This window comes from Dreissena polymorpha, chromosome 1 (assembly GCF_020536995.1).
Source record: "Dreissena polymorpha isolate Duluth1 chromosome 1, UMN_Dpol_1.0, whole genome shotgun sequence".
NCBI lineage: Eukaryota > Metazoa > Mollusca > Bivalvia > Myida > Dreissenidae > Dreissena > Dreissena polymorpha.
The window spans coordinates 114,624,821-114,648,728 of NC_068355.1; the positions used below are offsets into that span (position 1 = coordinate 114,624,821).

At 35.7% G+C, this 23,908-nt stretch overlaps 1 protein-coding gene across 1 annotated transcript; it reads right to left on the minus strand.

Annotated features, from left to right (window-relative positions):
- Positions 1-226: 226 nt before the first annotated feature.
- LOC127845668 (tetraspanin-7-like) lies at positions 227-15,390 on the minus strand. Its single transcript, XM_052376717.1, has 9 exons — positions 15,251-15,390; positions 7,294-7,378; positions 6,554-6,781; positions 6,097-6,171; positions 4,146-4,247; positions 3,612-3,677; positions 2,013-2,159; positions 1,174-1,257; positions 227-820 (listed from the first exon to the last, which is right to left on the minus strand). The coding sequence occupies exons 2-9, from the start codon at positions 7,351-7,353 to the stop codon at positions 764-766; spliced, it is 819 nt and encodes a 272-aa protein (XP_052232677.1). The 5' UTR covers positions 7,354-7,378; positions 15,251-15,390; the 3' UTR covers positions 227-763.
- Positions 15,391-23,908: the final 8,518 nt, after the last annotated feature.

Here is a 23,908-nt window from a genome sequence, read left to right on the forward strand (position 1 = left end):
ATTTATTTACAGAAGTAATGGCTGATGCCTTTATATAAAAGCCCTAATAAACGATCTCGTGGGTTCTTATGTTCATGTAAATTGGAGATACAAACAAAACCCTTTGGGCATATGGCATGTATTCATAAATATATATTAATCACATTTGGAAAATGATGAGTCGACTACGAAACGCCAAGATGTAATTTCCTTCGACATAAAGTGTATATTTCAATTACAAAAATAGTTTAATCAGTTGTCTATTTATTAGTAATTACAATATAGGGACACATGCAAAACACTAGTATTGATATGATCCTTTCCAAAGATGTGTCATGTTCTAAATACCACTTTAATTACAACAGTGCAACAGTTACACATTTTTACATGAGATATCTGTTTTAGTTTGTCTCATTTTACGGGTACACTATTTTTAGAGAATGTTCCAATTGCAAAAAATAACGAAAGTATTAATTACTTATACATTTAAAAAGTGAAAATGCGCACATAGTAATTTATTCGATTACGATTTTTTTTTATTATTCACAATGTCAAAATCAATTTGAAATCAACGATGTCTTGCTAAGATTACAGTTATGCATTTTATACATAAGCCTTTGGACAAGTTTTCTTCTCCCTTCAGATACTATACGTTGTTTATGAATAGAGGGAAATCATGACATTACATATAACCAAGTATAACGTCAATATTCAAGTTAAGTTTGTTTTACGCTCATGGAATTTTAACAAATAAACGTCGTGACGATTTTCTTCAACGTAAGTATTAATCATCTTTGTCTCCCCTTCTGCACACGATACATGCCAGTACAATACCCAGAAACTGAAAAAGCACACAAAAGATGCATTACAGAACGTTGGTAAGTATGATTTCGTCTATTAAAAATAGTGTGGCTTCAATTTAAACTATCTTTCTAGTCAATGTGAATTTCGTTTATAACCGGAAAGATCCGGCATATGAATTCAAGTTTTCGTTTTGAAAGTTGGAGAACAGTTAACATCAGTTTAAAAAAGCTACATTACGATTGGTAAAAAAATATGTTGTTTGTTTTTTTTACTGCTAATGCATGATTCAAACTCTCACAAAATATTTTAAAGCGCTTTGAACATGATCATAAATTATGTAAATTTAGGCATTAAGACACCTGCGTATGTTGAAAAAGAACAATGTATTACCTCCAGCATGGCTATGCCTACTCCGACGCCAATTAACAGAATCACGTGACTCTTAATTTGCGATTCAAACGAAGTATAGCAACCCTGGAAAAGACATAAGTATGTAGTAAGCTTTAAACAACTGTTCATCAAATGCTGATAAACAATAAGTAAGTATTTTGTTTAAAACTTTCTAAAAAAAATTATTATTCAAAGGCAAACCTGTTTTCGTAGTGTACGATTCATGTATATATAGATAATATAATATGATTAGTATATTCATTTATAAGAAAAATTGTATTTTAAAAAGTAACAGCTTGTGTGGTTAACATATGTATTAGATTTCCAATACCTTACAGCTGTAGCATAGCGACCGTTGAAATATGGTTTCATGTTGATTCCAGTGAATGATTACTGAGCTTGACTTGTAACTAATTTTTGTGTTAGCAATTAAGTACTCAATAATATTAAATATGTATATTAACTAAACAGACTACCAAACAATGGTTCGTTTCACAAAGTAATTGTCTACAATTTAAGACTCGTGTTTACTGTTAAGTATTGTTGTTCACGAACATCCGTTTTTAGGCAAAGAACTACATACATTTGTGAACACGGAACTGATGAGTACGTACATTCCATCACTAATTTATTGTGATATACTTTATTGGATTTGATACTTAATTTTTTTACAATGAAAACGGTTCTATTTACGACTGATACATTCTGGCTTAAGACAACGGTATACACGTTCGATTTCTTGACTTAAAAGTTGAGACATTTATTTCGTCTATTTTTTTAATTAAGGTGGGGAAACACAGATATATATATATATATATATATATTTATATATAATAAACCTCTGTCTTGACGAAATCAGAAGTGGTAGTAAGATTAAGTTTGCTCTGTATCTGACCGGCCTCAAGTTGACATGCGGTAGAGTTCTTTGGATTAGGTTGATCCGGGTTATTATTTGTCAGGACACAGCACGTGTCTGGAACGTATTTCTGGAAGATCAAACAGCAAATCGTTTTTAGTCATTCGACAAACATATAAGCGTGTCAATTATATATGATTCAGTAGTTTTAAACAAAAAATACAACTAGCGTATTTTACCAATAATTATAAGCTTCGTTTGTACGTATGAGATGACAAACATATAAACAAAAATAACATAACATTTATTGTATATTCTTCTTTCCTATAGTTTCATCCATCCCTATATAATCGGCCACTCCCATTTTTTTTAATTATGACATATTTCTGATAAATCTTGAGTACGTTTTTTTTCCTCAAAAATTCAATAGGCAGTTGTTTTTGGTTCGAACTGTTAAAGGGGCCGTCTAACAGATTTTGGCATGTATTAAAGCTTGTCATTAACTGCTTTATATTCATTAATTTAAACATTTGAACTAAAAATCTCCAGTAAAAATAAGAATACAATTTATTTTAAAGAAGAAAAAACGTTAACCTCCACAGGGCTCGAACCACTGACCCCTAGAGTCATAGAAGCTTGGACTAAAATGTCTCCGGTCTTTACCACTCAACCATCAAATGCGGAGGTATTTTTAGCTATATAAGCAATCCTCGTAGTTTCCCAAAATATTGACAACGCTTTAATCTGTTGGACAGTTCCTTTAAATTTTCTTTGGAAAATAGGGTAATTAAGCTAAAATTTATCAATGTTCTACACTTGTTGTTAATGCCAATGCTTGTAAAAAAATCTCTTTTAATCAGTATACTGGTGTTTATAAGTCCATTTGAATATTTATTGGATAATTAAATCAAAATTATTTAACATTGTTTAGTGTTTTCCTATTTAAAAAAGATTACTAGATAGATTGGTATGAAATATATAAACACATCATGGTGTCTATGGTTCCTTCTTAGCATCGACCTGTAACTGAGGAAATATGTAAATTAGTTTGCCTTAAATTTGTTGTTAAGACCTACACCATGTAATTAAATGTCTCACTAGTGTTAGAAATGTGTTAATTCTGAATACACATTTTAATTATTAAGTTACCGAATAAACAGGATAAGAGGCTAGGCTACGTTACACATTTTGTCAATTTAACATTTCTCAGAATATCTCTCAATATTAGAGAGCTATGGTTTAACTTTTTATTTATTTAAAATATTATTCGTTTAAAGATGCATATGTTTATTTGTCCGTATACAAATTAATTGAAATTATATTTGCCGACAAAAATAAGGTCAGTGTTAAAAAGGGTCGAGCTCTGTGAAAAGGGTGTTTTATGCATGTGCGTTAAGTGTCGTCCAAGATTAAGCCGGTATGAAGCCGAATAGTTAAGTCGTTCAACTATATCTACAACGTGCGTGTGCGATATTCGGTACATGTGTACGTAACACTACAGAAATAAACCAGAGCCAATCCGAAACGAACTAATAATTGGAAAGACATTTTTGCACAGAAACAACCGACTATAAAGACATACATCCGAGCTGGTGAAATTTGTGCCAATGTAATCTAGAGGTCCTTCTTTTGAGCCGCAACAAGTCAACTAAAAAAAATAAAGAAATAAATTAACCGAAATGTGAGTGTGTGGTAAATATTTATATTTTAATCTCTAGTTTGTCATCAAACACACTGACCCCAAATGTTCGTTTAGCAGCCTCCTTGGTGTCTGATAGAGAAAGACACGGACAGAAAGTGATTATTGCTGCCTTAAAGATTAACAAAAATGTATAATCAAAGTAAGAATTTTTTTCACAATTTACACAATAGAATAATTTTAATTATGTTATTGTTTCTTCTGTTCGTTATGTGTATTGTCGGTTGTTCAACGATCTATTTCAAAAATTACTAATCGCATTTTGCCCAAATTATATTTCAGGTCACTTTAATTTGAATGACAAATAGATTTAAGACTAATGTCTTTGTAAATTAGTGGTGCCTGAGTTGTTCTGAATAATATGTATTGCAACCCTTAACCCTTTTGATCGGTAAATGTGAAATCATATGCTGTTACCCAGACTTGCACATAGTCCCAAGCCTTGGCCTGTAGATTGTTTCCTGGCTTATAATGCGTACTCAGCGTCTTTTTCAGAATGTCAGGCAGCTGATCGTCTATCTATTTGAAACATACATCATACGTAAAACAAACAAAAGACGTTTTATCACGTTCAACAATTGGTCGTTTGTTTATGATTTACACTTTAGACACGAACAAAGAGTTGAGTCTCTTCGTTGATCCGCCGAGCTTTGGTTAACATATTTTGCAGAACAAGTAGAAAAACCTAAACATATTGTCTTTATATGGTGTTATGCATACAGAATCAGAAAGCATTTATTGTATCTCTTTTTGACGATGCTGCGAAGCATCGTCTAAGTTATCATATCATGAAAAAATTCTTAACAATGGCAGCCAATGTAAAAGACCGAGCCAGTCCGATTGAAATAGCTCGATTTTTCTAATCTCAGCTATAAATAGGACAGCATATTCTGGGAAAAGATTTAATAATAGTTTGAAAACGTTAATTTTAAATCAGTTATATTCAATCCATTATATGTTTATAGATCAATGAAACAACTATGCATTTTCTGTATTGTATTTGACATTTGTCGTGATTCAGTAAATAAATTGCGAATCAAAACGTGTAAAATTAACTTTCAACGCGATCATGAGTGTAAAGAAAACAAATTATTTCGAACCTGCCATTTTTAAACGTTGAAGCGACTATGGTATATAAACAGCATAATAGCCATTTCATATCTGTGACACTCGCTCTTCTGCATGCTTTCTCATTTTGCATATTTAATAAACTTTTCAAACATAAATTACAGAGCCACATCAGTGCACATACTATGTTTGACAATTCATTCGTTTGTTGGATATTGTTTGCTGTTTTCAACACATATTAGGTCATATCGCGGAGATTAAGTTAACCGTACCATGTGTTCATGGGCGAACTCACGTATTCAAGTGCTCTTACGACTATGTGCTCATACCCACTTTCGATCGGGAATCATCATAAAATTATTGCCGTACTTAACGAACAAACATGCCTAAGCTTATTGAATTAGCGAAAAAGAACAATAATCAAAAGAGAAAAAGTACATGTTCATGCACATGGGATTGTGAAATCACGTCCGTACACATAGCATCATTAACTAAGGAAAGGAAACAACGAAATATAAAGTTTGGTATGATATACATGTGAAATTAAAGAGCATGGTGTAATTAAAGAGCATGTCAAGTTTTGAATTTATATGCTGAAACGTAATGTTATAACCCACAAACGTTTTACTGTAACAGACAGTTTTTTTAAGATAAGTGGTACAGAAAATACACGTCGAATACCTTTTTAAAGATATTTCTTGTTATATTTGATCGAGAATGTAACCCGCCTCCTAGTTTAGTTTCGCTGAAAGGATCAAGTTTCCCACGGGTACTACTTCCCCGTACCCCCATTTTTTTCCGTACCGTACATTTTTCGTACCCACTTTTTTTCGTACCCAATTGTTTTTCGTACCCAAATTTGTGCTCGTAACCAAATTTTTTTTCGTACCCAATTTGTTTCCTACCAATTTTTTTTTCGTAACCGAATGTTTTACGTACTTAATTTGGCATAATTTTTGTACCCAAAATGTTCGTACTCATTTTTTCCTACCCAAAATTTTCGTACCCACATACACAATTGTGGTGATGTAGATAAACTTAAATAGATGCTTTTATATCAATCCTCTTCAAAAGCATCGTCACACCAGTACTGTCAGTACTTTGATTGAATAATGTGCTGCAAAGTATACGTGTGACTAAGATCCTCATTCTACAGTGCGACGTCATATAATCCTTAGCCAATTTAAGTGCGACATTTACACATCGTACTGAAACATCAATTACTCCAAGCACTTAATATTGCATTATTTAAAAGTGACAATATTTGCGTCAGTAAAATGTTTCAGTAACAAAAATAAACCTTTTTCTTAAAAACTGCAGCTGTTATTCCGCCACTCAGTTCACCTATCAGCACTAGCGATAGAAAGAAGATGTACTGAAAATGAACAAAGAAAGACAGGTATGAAACTGACAACATACAATGTGCCATCTTCAGATTGGATTCTAACCAAAGCTAATAGCGGTTACATTATTACGTAGTTTAAAGAACAAAAACGGTATTGGTTATTAGTCGTTATAAATGACAGATCATAAGTTTATTTATTTATCTGTTAAAGAAACATCGACTCAAATAAAGCCATGATAACTGCATTCGTATTGAAATTGCAATGCATGATTATAACTGCAGTTGAACTTGCTTCATCGTATGGTATTTAAACCCACAGGTTCTTGAAATCAGTTAAGTTATCAAGTGACCGTGTCAAATAATGCATTAAATAATGCGAAGACACACAAAAACAAACGAAAAAGACAACTACCAGTCCGCCGAAGAACTTTTTTCCTCCAGAACATCGCTTTGGCAGACAGGCGGCAAAGAAGCCGAATGCAGCAAACAGCAGAACGACGACACCGAAGATGATGAGGACCGTAGAGGCAGTTTTAAGTGCATTGTCGCCGGAATCCAGGGTCACAATATGTTGCATATTAACGATGTCCTTGTTCACCCTTGCCCATATCCCGACACCGAGGACCGCGATGCCAGACAACTGACATTTACAGTTTGTAGTCGTTATTTGTTTCTTTTTATTATTAGTTTACAATATATCCGAAAAAAATATATAGTGATTTCTTAATATAAAGTCATGCCTTTTCGAACTCAAAACAGCGATTGTTGTTAACATCAACGACGCTGACGAAAAAGAATAGTCAAAATGTAACAATAGTCAGATAGTGAGAACCTTAGACGTCATTACGTCATTTTAATGACGTCATAATACGCACATGTTTGACGTCAAAGCTTTTTCGCTTTTTATTTATTTTCGTGTTCGAGAGTATTTTATCAAAACTGACCTCCACGCGCTTCAGCAGGTTTTTAATTTCTTACTGTAAGGTTCTGGTCCTTTTGCTTATTTAAAATTACATTGTTCTACAAATTTTGATCAAACATTCATCGTTTTATGAATATTTCAGTGGTCTCAAACCAGAGAAATGGTTTGAACATTAATTTTCTAACCTACCCATGTAATTAAGAGATAATTACCAAAAACCGGATACCTACCATGAAGATAAGGTTGAAGCTAATGAGGCCAAAGCTGGCTAGGCAGCCACAACAATCCATGTTGATAATAATGTTTGGTAACTTCCTGGAAAATATTATCACAGAATATAAATTACTGAACAAAAATTAAGGAAGAAAACTGATAATACCGATACAAATATTATCTCCTGCTGCTTTCATAAGCCCCGATTTGAGTGCATTTAGATCACGTGATGACGTAAAAAGAGCGTATAACGTTTTACGTGTTATATAAATTCTAAATTCAATGTTTTGTATTTTGAAATGTGCAAATGAATTACTGCTAATAACTTAATAAATTAAAATTCAACATGAGCAGTTCCCTGTTGATATACTTTTGTGTAAATTAAATAATTATTAGAGAAATTCTTTGTTCACGTCGAATGATTAGATAAATATGAAATGTGAATAGAAATCATGACTCGCATTTACAGATTGGACTCCCATCGCGTTGCAATGGGTGTATGTATTTAGTATTTGTTTCATTTATAGGAAAAAGATGTTTTATTCGTATCATTATTATGGGCTCACACTTAAAAATAGCTTAGCTTTTATCCATCAATAGATAACGCATCCATCAATCACACCTATACCGGGTGTCGGTAACTTAACGGTATATCGGCAAATCTGCCCGATGTAAATCCGTTCGCCAAACTATATACGTATTAAGCGTTGTCGGACCGTATTTGGTACAAAAACGAATATGGTACATTTGTACCATATTCGGCCGAATATGGTACAAATGTACCATACTCGGACCGAAGATGGTACAATTTTCGACCGAATATGGTACAAACATTGTACCATATTCGGTTGGAATAAGTTTTTCTATGCTCGCCAAAACGTATTTGGTACATACCAAAAAAACTCATAAAAATGAAAATGGCCTACGTATATGGTACATAAATTATGTATTTCTTAATAAATGAAATAGTCTGCCGATGTGTAAACTTTTTTTCAAACTCAAATACTGTGTATTAACCTAATATTGGAAGTGACAAAAGTATCATCATCATCATCATCATCATCATCATCATCGTCGTCGTCGTCGTCGTCGTCGTAACTAGCAGTAACAGAAACAGCTAACCTAACCACACTTTACATGGATTTTGCTGGTTGTGTAACTGTTTCGCCGGCTAGCTCAGTCGGTTGCGCGTCAGATTGGCACGCAGGCGGCCTGGGTTCGATTCCCGGGCGGGCCAGATACTTTCGTGGAGATCATTAATAGCAATTTTCAAATTTTTAAAACTTTTTTTTTCGAAAGTGTATTTTCACCAAAATCCGATTTAAGAGATTTTGAGCTCTTTTAAATGAATATATCTCTCCAAAAATAAGGATGTTTGACTGGCTGCTTTAGACAGGTGTGACTGTATTCCTAAACATTACTTTGTAAAGTTGATTTGTCGTTCCGACGTCATATTGCTGAGAAGCCGACAAAGCTTTGAAGTTTCCGATTTTTTCTTTGATAACGTGCCGCTTTAAAAAGGCGGGAATTTTGCACACGAGTCTTACTCAGAAGTCAGTAACCATATTTGACTTGGCGGTCGGCATGAAAAGTTGTGATTTTCGACTAGAAAGAATTGAAATCCAAACTTTCTTCAAACTTCAAAAGAATTCTTGACAGTAAGTACTGTACATAATTTTAATTTTCAGTTGTCTTAATATGCATTGATGTTTTAACATGCATTGATTTTTATGTTTTATGCCCCCCCCCCCCCTCAGAGTGCATTTGCAGTTGTCCGTCCGTCTATCCAATTGTCCGTGGCATTCCTTCCGGGTGCGTAACTCCTAAACTGCTAAAATATTTAAGCTACAGTCATTTTTTCGAAAGTGTATTTTCCACCAAAATCAGATCGAGCTCCTGTAATCTGTAGATTTGAACATTTTAAATTTTATGGAGTTTATAGGTCTTTGACCTTCGAACCCTGCCTAGTCGTGACTTCTGGTGAGCGACCTAGGCCCCCAGGGCCCCTTCTTTATATCCCTTCCATCCACGTAGCATTGGTTTCTACAGACCGTTTGTCCGTTGACCGCCATAAGTTTGCCCGCTATTTTTCCCCTGAATTTGAATTCGGTTGGATTTCAATGAAACTTTACATGAAGTACTTGCTACTTTCATTGCGCATATTGCCCGGAAGTTCGGATTGTAAATTTTAGCGGAGCTATCAGACGAGTGATTTTAGCTCAGCTCATGTCGTGAGACATTCGTTTTCGACACGCGGTGTTCAATACAAGCTCTATTAACTAATGAAGTATAAATGTATAATAACTTATTATATTATTTCAGATGAAGGAAGCAATTAGGAGAAAAAGGAAGCAATTAGGGTGCTTGCCCAGGTCGAAGTACGACATTATTGTCAGATGTTTAAACGGATCGTTCGATGTCCCTGTGAAGAAACTGACACCTGAAGAGAATAATTGTTTGGCCATGATTAGAAAACGTAAGGACTTCGAGCTTGGTGACCGGGGTTCTTTATTGTGTGGCGGAAAGCAAGTCCTTGTGAAAGAAGATCTTCCTAGATTTGTTGAGAAGATGTTCATGGAAAACAAAGGATGTGGAGCAAGGGTTATTTACAACAAACTGAAAGTAAATTACACGGGGTTCTCGGAACAAGCTATCCTTGAAATACTGTACAATAGCAAGTATTACCATGAGAAGTATCCGAGATTTACAAACAAGCCAAAGCCAAAGACAATTACAGAAGAGGAACCAGGCAAAAGATGGCAGATTGACATAATTAACATGAAAAATCAAAGTGTTAGCTACAAGGGGTCCACATACAGTTATATTCTACAAGTCGTGGACGTTTATTCTAGGTACGTTATGCCAAAACCCCTGAAAACGAAGAGTTCGCGTGAAGTTGCAAAGGCATTAGAGGACGTGTTGATGGTTAACCTTGCCCCTGACATCATCCAATGTGACAACGGACTGGAATTTAAAGGCCCTAGTATGAAACTTTTGTTGAACAAGTACAACATCAAAATGATCAATAGTAGGCCGTATCATCCTCAATCACAGGGCAAGTGTGAAAGGTCAAACAGTGTTATAAAGGCCAAGATTCTATTTGCAACAAAAAGTAAACGTGGATTTAACTGGGTCGAAGGGCTTCAAGATTTAGCCTATGCCATAAACACAAGTTTCAAACGAGTTCTTGGGGGTCTCACGCCCTTTGAAGCCTACTACGGAAGAAGTCATGTTTTTACCAAATAACGTCATATTTCTCGTGAAATAAAGAGAACCATACGGCGAGCAAATAAAAAGGCTTACAGGTCGCTGTTGAAAAACGCAACTTCCCCAAGCAAGTACAAAGTAGGAGAGACAGTATTAATTCGCTATCCCTTTCGAAAATCCAGGGTGCCAACCAAAAGATATGTTATCGAAGGCAAGGTAGAAAAAGTAAAACGAAATGGTGTTTATATCGTGTCATTTCAAGTACCGAACAAACCCGAACTTGGATTCGTAAGCAAATCGGTTGGGGTCGAAAACATGACTAGCCTAACTGTTGCGTTAGAGAAACAACGAAACATTAAAAAACATTCATTAAAACAGAACCGCTCAGAGAAACAAAATCACAGAACTAAGTACTATCATGTTTTAACACACCATGAAAATCTGCAGTTGTTGGATGGGGTGAATATTGCCATGGACCCAAATCCGGATGGAAATTGTCAATTTGCTGCTATATCGCATCAACTTGGTAAAATTGGTATATACAAAGACGTAGATGCTTTACGTAAGGAAGCAGTCCATCACATTGTAGAAAACAGATATTTCTATGAAACTTTTGTCTATGATGAAACATTTGATGAATACGTTAAGAATATGTCTAAGAATGGGACATACGGCGACAACCTCACGCTCATTGCACTTATGAGAGAATATAATTTGCAGTGCCTGGTAGTTTCTACCCGAGGACTAGAACACTCATCAATTGTGTCAGCAGATGGAAAGTTCGATGGTGATGTTGGAACAATTGCATTGGGGTATTTCCCAGAAGGATTTGGCATGCATTACGTTAGTATCCGTATCAATCAACGCGTGTACAAGGACATAATATCACGCTTAGAACAGTCGTATGACAACGGTGACTCTGGCGACAGCGCTGCGTCTGGCGACAACGCTGCGCCAGGCGACAACGCTGCGTCTGGCGACAACGGTGACTCTGGCGACAACGGTGACTCCGGCGACACCGCTGCGTCTGGCGACAACACTGCATCTGGCGACAACGCTGCGTCTGGCGACAACGGTGACTCTTGCGACAACGGTGACTCCGGCGACAACGGTGACTCCAGCGACAACGGTGACTCCGGCGACAACGGTGACTCCGGCGACAACGCTGCGTCTGGCGACAACGGTGACTCCGGCGACAACGCTGCGTCTGGCGACAACACTGCATCTGGCGACAACGCTGCGTCTGGCGACAACGGTGACTCTTGCGACAACGGTGACTCCGGCGACAACGGTGACTCCAGCGACAACGGTGACTCCGGCGACAACGGTGACTCCGGCGACAACGCTGCGTCTGGCGACAACGGTGACTCCGGCGACAACGGTGACTCTGGCGACAACGGTGACGTCTCTGTGTGTTCAGCCCTGAAAGAGCTTCAAGATATGATAAACAATAGGAGGGCACAGAAGCGAACGACTTTTCCATTTCTGATGTTACCACTTCACATTCAAGTTGAAATTTTTAAGTTCTGCATACAATCAAACCCGTCAATCCAGTTTGTGTTGGCGAAGGTCGGCAAACCCTTTAGAGATTTAATAAGGTCAATGAGTTTGCAAACACCTAGAATTTACATTCGGCCGGATATTGGACTAGATACTAGTAACAGAAATCCTGTTAGCGTTCGTTTCCTATTAACAAGAGCGGGCAGAAACAGCGGTCTTATTTCGGCAATAAAAGAAATAATCAAGGGGCCAAAATGGGCAAACGCATGGCTGCGTTTGCGTGTTAGTGGAATCGGTTGGTATGATATCATAGATGTCATGTACAGACATTACAGGTGAAATATACATGTATATCGGTGTTTGGAAACCTGTTATGTTATTTTTGTGATTGATGATTATGTTCTTCTACCGGAAATTTGTTGTCATTTGCTCATTTACTGGTAACTTTTTACGAAGCACATTTGGGATATTTTGGTTGCTACTAAAATGAATGTATATATGTATATTATGTCTTGTCAAAATGCTACAGTTGGATTAAAATTTAAATGCTGTTCTATGTTCTTCAATATTACTTTGAAAAATCCTGTCAGTATACCAATAAATGAAAAAAGTACAAGTTTGTTGAATCTCTTGAATGAAACAAATTATAAAATACAAAATGTAAAATGAATATGTGATGATGATGATGACAAAACATTTGTGATGATGATGATGGTAAAAAAATTGTGATGATGATGGTGGTGGTGATGATGATGACAGTGGTTATGATGATTGGGGTTTGATGATTGTGGTGATGATGATGATGATGATGATAATGATGATGATGATGATGATGATAACAAACGTTTTGGGATGATGATGACAGCGATGTTTATCGGACGATGATGATGGTTATAATAATGATGATAAGTTTTTAGATGATGATGACGGCGATGTTTATCGGCCGACGATGATGATAATGATGATGATGATAACAAAATATTTGTGATGATGATGATGGCGATGTTTATTGGCCGATGATGATGATGATATTCTCATCGTCGTCATCATCATCACAACATCCTCATTATCGACCGAAAACATCGCTGTCATTATCATCACAAAAAAAACTTTTGTGATCACCATTACGATCATGATAATGGATATGATGATGTTGGTTTTGATGGTGATGATGATGGTGGTGTTGGTAAAGATAACAACGATGATGATCATTGGGGTGTTGATAATTGATGTGATGATGATGATGATGATGATGATGATGATGATGAGATAACGATGATGATGATTATGATGATGATGATGATGAGATAACGATGATGATGATGATGATGATTACGATGATGAGTGTGTATCATATTCGGAACGAATGTGGTACATTTTTCATCCGAATATGGTACAAGTTTGTACCATATTCGGTCAGGCATTTTACCCCAAAACTGCAGATACGTATATGGTACAATTAGACAGTTGTACCATATTCGGCCGAATATGGTACAAACTTGTACCATATTCGTTTTTGTACCAAATACGGTCCGACAAAGCGTATCCATTTTGCAACAAACAAACTCAATTCTCGCTCACAGAATAATCAGATTTAGAAACCTGAATGTTCCTTGCAATACATTGTTTAACGATAATAGCAAATCAAGTAGATATCGTGGATAAATTAATTACTGAAGTATCAATGTTTATTTTGATGAACTTAATATTATAGTCACTTCTAATTTAATCTGTTTATATAAATCATCAAAACAGAAGATAAAGTATAGATGCTTTCATAAAGCCTCTTTTTAACGGAATATAATGTATTAATGTTTACATCTTTTAAAATGAAAAATAAGCTTGTTTAAAATCAATTTGCTTTCAATTATTAAAAACAATTACAATTGTATATTTGTATTGATTGTATGTCCATAGGATTGCTTATTCCACAATATGTGCATATGATCTCATAAAATTATATTTACTCATGAATAATGTATTTGTGTTTATGTCATTTGATATGTTTTGTATATTTAAACATCGAATGCAAATTATTGTCCTATGGAGCTATTGGCCATCAGCTGGATTTAATGTAAAATAAGTCATAAACCATATGCATGATAGTAATTTGATACAGTGTGTATATTTAAAAGTACATTAATATATACGTAGTTTCACGGTTATAATATTACCTTGCTTCTAACACTGAGTCTGTGTATTAAAAATAACTATTAATAAACGTCCAAAATCATAGTGCTATTTATTGAATATTTATGTTTTATTGCTTTATTTGTGCAGTACACAAAATCGACATAAAATGAACCCAAAATAGACGGCTCGATAAATACTTAAGCCGATATTGGGATGATCGTATCCCGGTGGGCAAAACGATCACGGACCAACATCGTTTCAGAAATCGGTACGACATGGCAAACCGTGAACATTGATTTGCTGGCGGAGCTACTAGCTAGGGTGTTATTGTCTTCCGCCAAATATATATAATTATAAACTTGAAAGTAGCAAAGCTTGAAATTACAACTGCAAAAGTCGTTTAACATCGGATCTGTTATTTTGCACTATTTTGGTAAAAGTTAAACATTAAGCAAATATTATGATCCATACGAGTTCACTCATTCAAAATAATTTTTCTTTGAGGAATTTGAATACTGTATTTTCTAATTGTTGTATGGAAGACATGCTATGACCATACGCATTTGAATAGTTATTCATGACCATATCATACGAAATCATTTGATAATTATGATGACCAGACAAAATTTGGACTATGAACTCCGAAAATATTATCTAGAAGAGATTTAAACGAAAACTACCGACATATAGCGGATATCAGAGCGTAATGTTAAATCATATTATTATTATGAAATTGACTTTCGCTCTTAAAAAAAACACGAAAATGTCACATTATTATATCTTATCAATAAACCTACAATCTAGTTTTATTTAACTATAAATAAACCATCTTACGTAAGCATTTACTCATGAATACATATGAACTTCACATCAATTGGAATTATTACAATATAGATCATTGATGTTTCACATAATTAACGTTTTTAATGCATCATTTTAATAGCAACGATATATTCAATTTATTTCTGGTATACATTAGTAAATAAGTTAAATATTTGAAATAAGTATGTGTAAATCTGTCCAATACTTAATTAAATATTTTCTTAGTCAACACAATAAGCATATAATTTTATTTCAGTGTTAGTAACTGAATATAACTTATTTCGCCGGCCTTGTAATAACAGTAAACTTTACCTTTAGATAAAAGTATCCGCGGCTGTGTATGTGAAACCTTTGTCGCCACTAATAAAAATGTGAGTTTATATCCTACCTTCTAAGCCAAGACTGATACAGAGACATACATGTAGAGTATAATGATTAGATAATAATACTATTTCAAAATATGTTATCTATTATTTGAAATAGTTCAATATCTCGAGTTGATATGAAATTGCTTTCTACATTAGCCACTCAATTATATCGAATCAATTTTCATTTATTTTCATCATGTATTTCATTTTGTGACATTTGAAAACACATGTACTTGCTATCGCTTCGTGCAGATAATAAACGATATATAAATTGTTTTAACATAATGTTAACGACGGTCAGTTATTGTGTCCATCACTTGTGCTGCAAACATGAAAAGTTACATTTCATATTGATAGTTGATTCAACACCCCGTCCCCAAATACCTGACTATTACATAGAATATATTTAATATTTTTTCTAAATGTTTATATAATTATGAAGATATCAAATTTTGTTCACGGGGTTCTTGAAGGCAAAACAAGACTGTAAGAATTTCTACTCTTCTAACTTTCAGGAAAAAACGATGAGCCTCTTTTCTTTCAGTTTGTTCTATATATCTAATAAAGGAATAACGCAACTCTATTTATAACATGACCTATACGCTCCAGGGTACCATTTTACTAAGCTACTTATACCCCCGTCACACTATGCCACGTTCCCACTAAGTCCTCAAAAATATGCCGGAAAGCAGTGTGAACGTGTACAATGTAGCAAGGACGCAGTAGACAAGGCGTTCCACATGGTACGGTCTTCATGGACGTGAAGGACGTGTGTGAACTTTGATCATGTTCAAAACTAACGCAGCGAGGACGTGGTTAAATCAGGACGTGGTACGAACTTAGTAAGGTCGTAGTAATGACGTAGCTAAAACCTAGTAAGAACCTCATTCACGCAATACACGCGTAGTGCAGACGTGGACGAGTGTGTGACGTTCGCATCACGTTGTCTCTAGATTGTCATTACGTTCTTACTACGTCCATCGGGTTCTCACTAAGACCCTTCCACGCTAGTGTTGCGACAATGATACGTCCCTACTACGTTTCAAACGACCGCATTAGGTTCTTAGTACGTTGTACCGGTGCTTATCACGCCTAAGGTATGTTTGCAGCAGTCTCTAGCCACGACCATGTCACGTTCTGGTGGTCGAGTATAAAAACTGGATTCGTTTCCCTTTGTTACTTCCATTTCAATATAGAATGGACAACCAAGAACTTCTCCAGCATGTTGCTGTATTGGCTGGACAACAGGCTCTTCTCGATGGACAGGTCGCACTATTGCTTCTGAGAGGGAGAAGGCGGGGAAGAAATAGAAGACAGCCTTGCTGGGTGCGGCATTGGCTGCCAGCAGAAAGAAGGCTGCAATTCGGCCATTATGACCGACTTATGGTAGAATTAAGAATGGAGGATCAGCAATCATTCTTCAATTTTCGTAGAATGCCTCCTGAAATGTTTGATGAGCTTCTCAACCGAGTTGGTCCAAGATGTCAGAAGCCAGATACCCCCTGCAGGAAAGTGCTGGATCCAGGTCTGAAACTTGCGATTACGTTACGACACTTGGCATCTGATGACAAGTACCCATCCTTGCAGTACGCCTTAAGAGTTCCTAGGAACACAATATCTGTGTTTATTCGTGAAGTGTGCCGGGCAATTGTTGACGAATATAAGGACGAAGTCATATCATGCCCATCATCAGAAATTGAATGGCGCACTATTGCGGAAGAGTTTCCTACAAAGTGAAATGTGCACACGCCTGCGGAGAAATTGATGGCAACCATGTGGCTATCATATTTCCAAATAACACTGGATCATTGTTTCACAATTGCAAAGGCTTCTTTCGGTGATTCTTCTGGCTTTGGTGGCCGCCGATTATAAGTTTTTTGTGGACATATATTGATGGATACGGGTCCATGTCTGACGCTCAGATATACAACGAGTCCGAATTGAAGGAGTGTTTGGAAAATGGAACAATCGGATTCCCAGACCCAGAACCAATACCCAATGATGATCAGGACATGCCATATTTTATCTTGGGTAATGACGCTTTTGGACTACCAACCCACCTGATGAAACCATACTCCTACCGAGGACTTTCGAAGTTAGAGTTGATAACCAACTATAGAATTTCAAGAGGGAGACGTGTAGTAGAGAACGCTTTTGGTATACTGGCACAGAGATGGAAGATAATATTGACCACAATGATGCAAGGACCTGACATAGTGAGAACTGTACTCGAGGCTTGCATATGCCTTCATAATCTAATGAGAAAACGGTATCCCGTTACGCAAAATGCCCAACTTGACGCGGAGGATGATCAACATAATGTAGTACCAGGCCTCTGGAGAGCCAATGCAAACATGCATGAAGTTGAAGCAATCAACGGACCTAACAGGGATACTGTAGCAGGAAAGCGGCAACGGGAGTATCTGAAGTTGTACTTTTACAGTCCAGCAGGATCGGTGCCATTGCAAGAACATATGATAACATAACAATGGAGTTGGATAAGCGTAACTATAAATGTGTTCCTGATTTTACTTATGATTGCATTTGACAATATGTGATGTGTATAATTTACTTGATATTGGTAATTCAATTATAGCTTGTTAAATTGATTATGTTACTAAATTTGGATAAAATGGATGACTTAATTTATAAAATCCTAATTCTGTTTATTCATAGGTAATACTTCAGTTGATGTATAATAAAATTGGGTCGTTCCATGAGAAAATCTGTTATAGTGATACCTACATAAAAAGCCGTCTCGGATCAGCCTGTGCAATTTGCAATTTGAGCCGAATCGCAGTATTTATATGCCGACATAGAACGCGGTGAGAAGGTGATGAGCGCGTGGTAAGAACGCAGTGCTATCTTGGCGGTCGTAGTAGCAACCTAGTACGAGCGTAGTTAAAGCATAGCTAGAACGTGTTAGAAGTGGTACCCGCCTGAATACACGCGCAATAAAAACATAGTGGGAACGTGTTGGACGCAGTAAGAACTTAGCGCAAACGTGGTATGGGCGTAGCAGGAACTTGAGAAATGCATTTTTTACCATTTTACCCCGTCCTCGCTACGTCCTACGAAATTTTCAGGACGCAGCGCGGTCTTCATGAACTTGGCCTAGTGTGGGCCTTTAAGCAATTCGTAGACTTACGCACATATTTTAAATTAAGTATAGTTCCTTCAAATTTTTGCTACATTGACATATTGTATGTTTGAATGAAATTCAAAATATAATGTTACATTGCAAGTAAAATTTAATTTGCATCAATCTGAAATAAATGAAATTCAATTATTTTAAAATATGTGCGTAAGTCTAAGACTTGCGTAAGTTGCTTAGTAAAACGGTACCCGGGAGTGAAATAGTGTAATGCTCAATTTTGTTTATTACAAGGGTGTTATTACACTATTATATAACTGTGAAATGACGTCATTTTTTTACGAAATGACGTCATTATTCCAGCGAATTTCTTCAGTAAAACTCTTTTACAATGTGAATAAACGGTGAAAAGAGCATAAAATAAAAAGAATATGTGTTGGTCATGTTATAAATATAATCTTAGATTCGTTTTTATCTTTATTTAGATGACTCGTTTAATAAATTCAATACAAAACGACCACTCATGCAAGATCCTATATGAACTTTATCAGGCGAAACAAGATGTGTTTACAATAAAATAGTTTTTTTATTTAAGGTCAGTACAGTACAGGACAAATAATTCGACACAGCAATCAATAAACGAAAGTTTCAATCTGGGGATCACAGCCTTGCATCGGTAAATGCAAACCATTTTCGGATTTAACCGGTAAAAAGTCCTGTCGAATCTCAAATATAACCTATAATTTATCATACAACACTTAGGTGAACATTAACATTGCAAAACTTTAAATGAAATTTTGGAAGCATGGACACTAAACTTAACAGGAGCTCTGTTTGGTCTGCATCATATACATTAGATAGGGTTAATCTCGCAACACTCTACATGACAAACATTCACCCTTCCGATGTTTATACCGGACCAGCACAACTTTACCATGATAAAACTAGTATATAGTTGCCGTATTCTCTGTCCGTGAAATTTCATACAATTAAGTTGTTTTGAGAATATTCAGGCGTACATTCGTCGTTAATTTCCTTTAAGACGCAGAAATGATGTCTTCGTGATAGTTTGTATACTTTATACATAAAACATACAATCGCTTATTTAACAGCAATTTGCGTTAGCATGAATTATGTAAAAGACACGCAAAATGCAGATATATATATATATATATATATATATATATATATATATATATATATATATATATATATATATATATATATATATATATATATATATGAATATTAAAATGCAGCCTTAAACTGTGTATAAAATATTGTCTACTCTACAGATTAGACTGTCTTTGTTCAAACAGGCATTTGTCATAATCAGTGTATTACACATGAAATGATTTATTATCACTATGAATCCCGCCTGATAAGACGCAATCATATGTTACGATTAATGACTCGTCGGTTGTGAGTAATAATAATTATTATAACCTATGGCCGTGCTACTTGTGGTCATATGATAGCTGAAATAACTGATGAAAGTAACAATCAAAAGCTGCAAATACTTTCGTGCAACTTTATCTTGACTTGGGCCGTGCTCTGTGAAAAAGGGGTTTCATGCATTTGCGAAAAGTGTCGTCCGAGATTAGCCTGTGCAGTCCGCACAGGCTAATCAGGGACGACACATTACGGTTTTATGAAATTTTTCGTTTCAAGAAAGCCTTTTTAAGCAACAAGAGCTGTGTTTGTGAAACACAATGCCCCCTACTGCGCCGTTTTGAACACATATATTTGACCTTTGAAGGATGGCATTGACCTCGACCTTTCAACACTCAAAATGTGCAGCTACACGAGAAACACATGCATGCCAAATATCAAGTTGCTATCTTCAATATTGCAAAAGTTATGAGCAAGTTTAAAGTTTTGGGACACACACACACATGAAATGACAGACAGACACACACATACAAGAACAGATAGACAGACAGACAGACAGACAGACAGACAGACAGACAGACAGACAGACAGACAGACAGACAGACAGACAGACAGACAGACAGACAGACAGACAGACAGACAGACAGACAGACAGACAGACAGACAGACAGACAGACAGACAGACAGACAGACAGACGGACGGACGGACGGACGGACGGACGGACGGACGGGCGGACGGGCGGACGGACGGACGGACAGTCAGACAGACATTCAGACAGACAGACAGACAGACAGACAGACAGGCCAAAACCAATATAGCCCCAATCATTCGATCCGGGGGCAAAAAAATCAAGTATAGGCGGAAAGTATCGACCCAGATTTGCATATGCGGACTGCACAGGCTAATCTGGAACGACTCTTTACGCAAATGCATTAAACCCCTTTTTCACATTCAAATGTGTTTAAGTTACCTATAGGGCATTGTTTAATCTGGTCAACATCAGCTTCAGTGGCACGCTAAACATATAGGTCAATTACAACTTTCGAGTGGCTTTCTAACCCTCGTATCAGAGACGGACGTCGTTTTATAGACATTAACATGATAGATTGTGTTACATAGATTAAAAACGGCTCATTCGCCATGCGTTGTATGTTTCTTCTCCGTAATTATGTCAAATGTATTTAAGCAATTACAGCGATCAATTGACAAGAAATGCGAATGTATTAAAATAAGCCGTAGTAAGCAAATGTCTTTAAGCAATTACAGCGATCAGTTGACAAGAAATGCGAGTGTATTTAAATCTGCCGTAGCAAGTAAAACATAGAGCACATATAAAAAAAAACACAAAATGCACGTGCACGACCGTGCGAATGTTCGTAAGTTTTGACTAGAACACCAACTGTTGTCAGGCTGTTGTAAATGTCAGCTTGCAGCAAAATAGAGTATGGAGACTGCGTCTGGCAACACCTCAGAAATCAGGGTAACACTTGAATAAAATTTGTCATATACGGGCATAATACGACTAGCTGTTTCTTTGTAATTGATCAGAAAATTAAAAAAATGCTTCAAGTGATCACTGTTTAGAGACAATATTGATCGTACCAAAACATATTTTTCCGGTTCAAAGATACATGTCGCACGTATACTTCGTGTGTTAAGTATGGCAGTATAATTTTAGTGATAGTAACGAATATTTGATTTTTGTAGAAAATAATTGATATTCTGCATAAAATGTTGTGACAATGGCAGAGTCGCGTAAAACTTCATACAGACAATTTCAAACTGTTCAGCCTGATAATAAATGTATATAAATGACAATATATAAACGCCCGCTTAAATGCCAAATGTTAGCTTTAAAAATATGACATGCAAATAATATTGAAACCCCAGAAATAAAAACGATTATTTCAAATAGCATATGACAAACACTCACTTTTTTAAATAAAGATTGCTTAATTCCACTTCTTGAAATATACAAACAAGTGTTTTTTTGTGACGAAGAACATAACTTTTTTCAGAAGTTCAAAATTTCGTGTTTTTGAATCTCGGGGCTTATAAATCGAATATCCGAATATATTCGAAAAAGGATGAATGGATATTTGAATATGATTTCCATATGCGTTTCCATCCCTAGTCATAATATTACTTGTCCAATCTTTTCATTCCACATTAATAAGGGTTAATGTCCTGTTGCTTAAAAGTTGTTCAACGAAAATCTGCAAAACCGTCCCTTAAATATCCAGAATAAAACGACCAGCCAAAATCAAGACCATTACATATATTTTGCAATTACAGATTGAGGATGTTTTGATATCTATATCTCTAGTGTCTTCATAGAGAAGTTTAATCATATAAACTACTTTAGAAGAGTGAATGCTAACTTGTGTTTCAAATGATGTTTTAGTCGAAATCAATTAACTAGTTAGCTAACATAAACAAACATAAGAAAAATAAGAGAATACTAAATAAAGGAAAACATCTGGATTCAAACAAATCACTGGCAAATTGCATCCCATTCTCTTTTTATGGCGATTCCTAAAACATGTGAGCTTAGATACGGACAAATACCCGGACAGACGATCAAATGTGCTGTTATTAAACGCATCTATATTTCCAACATCGCCACTGTAGTGTCCGTACCCAGTTGTTTTAAGCTTATTATCTTCTTTTCACAAAAATACCTAGAAATCAACACGATAAGCTTGTTATTTACAATCCGGTCTCTTCACGCCCCAGCCTAATTGCTATACACGGCGCTTTGCGGCAAAACCGAGTGACATCTAAAACTTCGTTTTATAGTCGTAATAGATTCATAGATTCTTTATTTTGCATATTAATGTATATAATATCAATGACCGTACCTGTAATAAAATCTCGAGTTTACAAAGAACTCATCAAAATTAATTTCAATAATTGATTTATTTACAATTTACAATTTAATATACAAGAAAAAAAATAGAATTAATACACGAGACAACAAAGTGAATGTTTAATCCAACGTGAGACAATTCCTGATTATTCCCATGACATTATCTTAAAATTAAATTTTAAAAGGCATTCATATAATAAATTTAAAGTGATTATACACAATTTCATTGTGAACAAATGTATTCTCGTTATCTGAAACAAAGATATGAATATAATTAAGTAATGTTAACTAAAATTAATCAAAGCATTTTATACGGTACCGTAATACCAAATTTTGTTACTCTCAGTTAATTTCTTGCAAGTTAATGTCGATACCAACTCGTTTACTCCTATGTGTTGCAGTACTATTTGTAGAATGAACACATCTTAATAGACTAATGGGATTTTCCAACAGAGTGCATGTCTTCCGTACATAAATGATTTTTCTGTTGTACAGTAGAACATTATTTGCAATAAAATAAAACGTTCCTTTCGATTATTGTGTAATAGTACATCTTCTTAACATCTAAATTTTATATAATCAACGTTTCATTTGCTGTGAAAAAAAGAGACAAACAGAAATCTTAATATTAATACTTGTCCCTTTATGTATGGAAAGAATCCAGTGTCCCCCAATATCAAGACCCTAGATTTAAGGACGCAACACACACACACGCACGCACGCACGCAAGCACGCACGCACGCACATACACACACGCACGCACGCACGCACGCACGCACACACACACACACACACACACACACAAATTGTAAACTACTAACAATTTTCTGAATTTGGTGAAAGGTCCCCAAGTGAGGGGAATTTAACGTCGTAAAACCCATTTTGGGAAATTTTCAAGAGTGTATCTTTGCCCAAGAACACATGTTTATTAAATAAATTATTGTGATGTATTTCACATTTGCCATACGCAGAATAAAAAACTGTGTTTTATGCACTAGTTAAAATTCTTAAGAAAAATTGTGTGGAAAAAAGCACCACTAATCGGGGTGTTTACATCCTTTAACGTTTAATTGGGAACCCCACAAAGTCATGTGATCCTGTACCCTGATATGGCTGGGATGCCTCTACATTCCTCTTTTGTCTCAAAACTCCGCTTTTGAAGGCCAAATTTGACTATTGACCTCGAAGTGGTATCAATGTATTTTGAACTTATATACGAGTAACTAAGATTTGACCTGGTGACCTT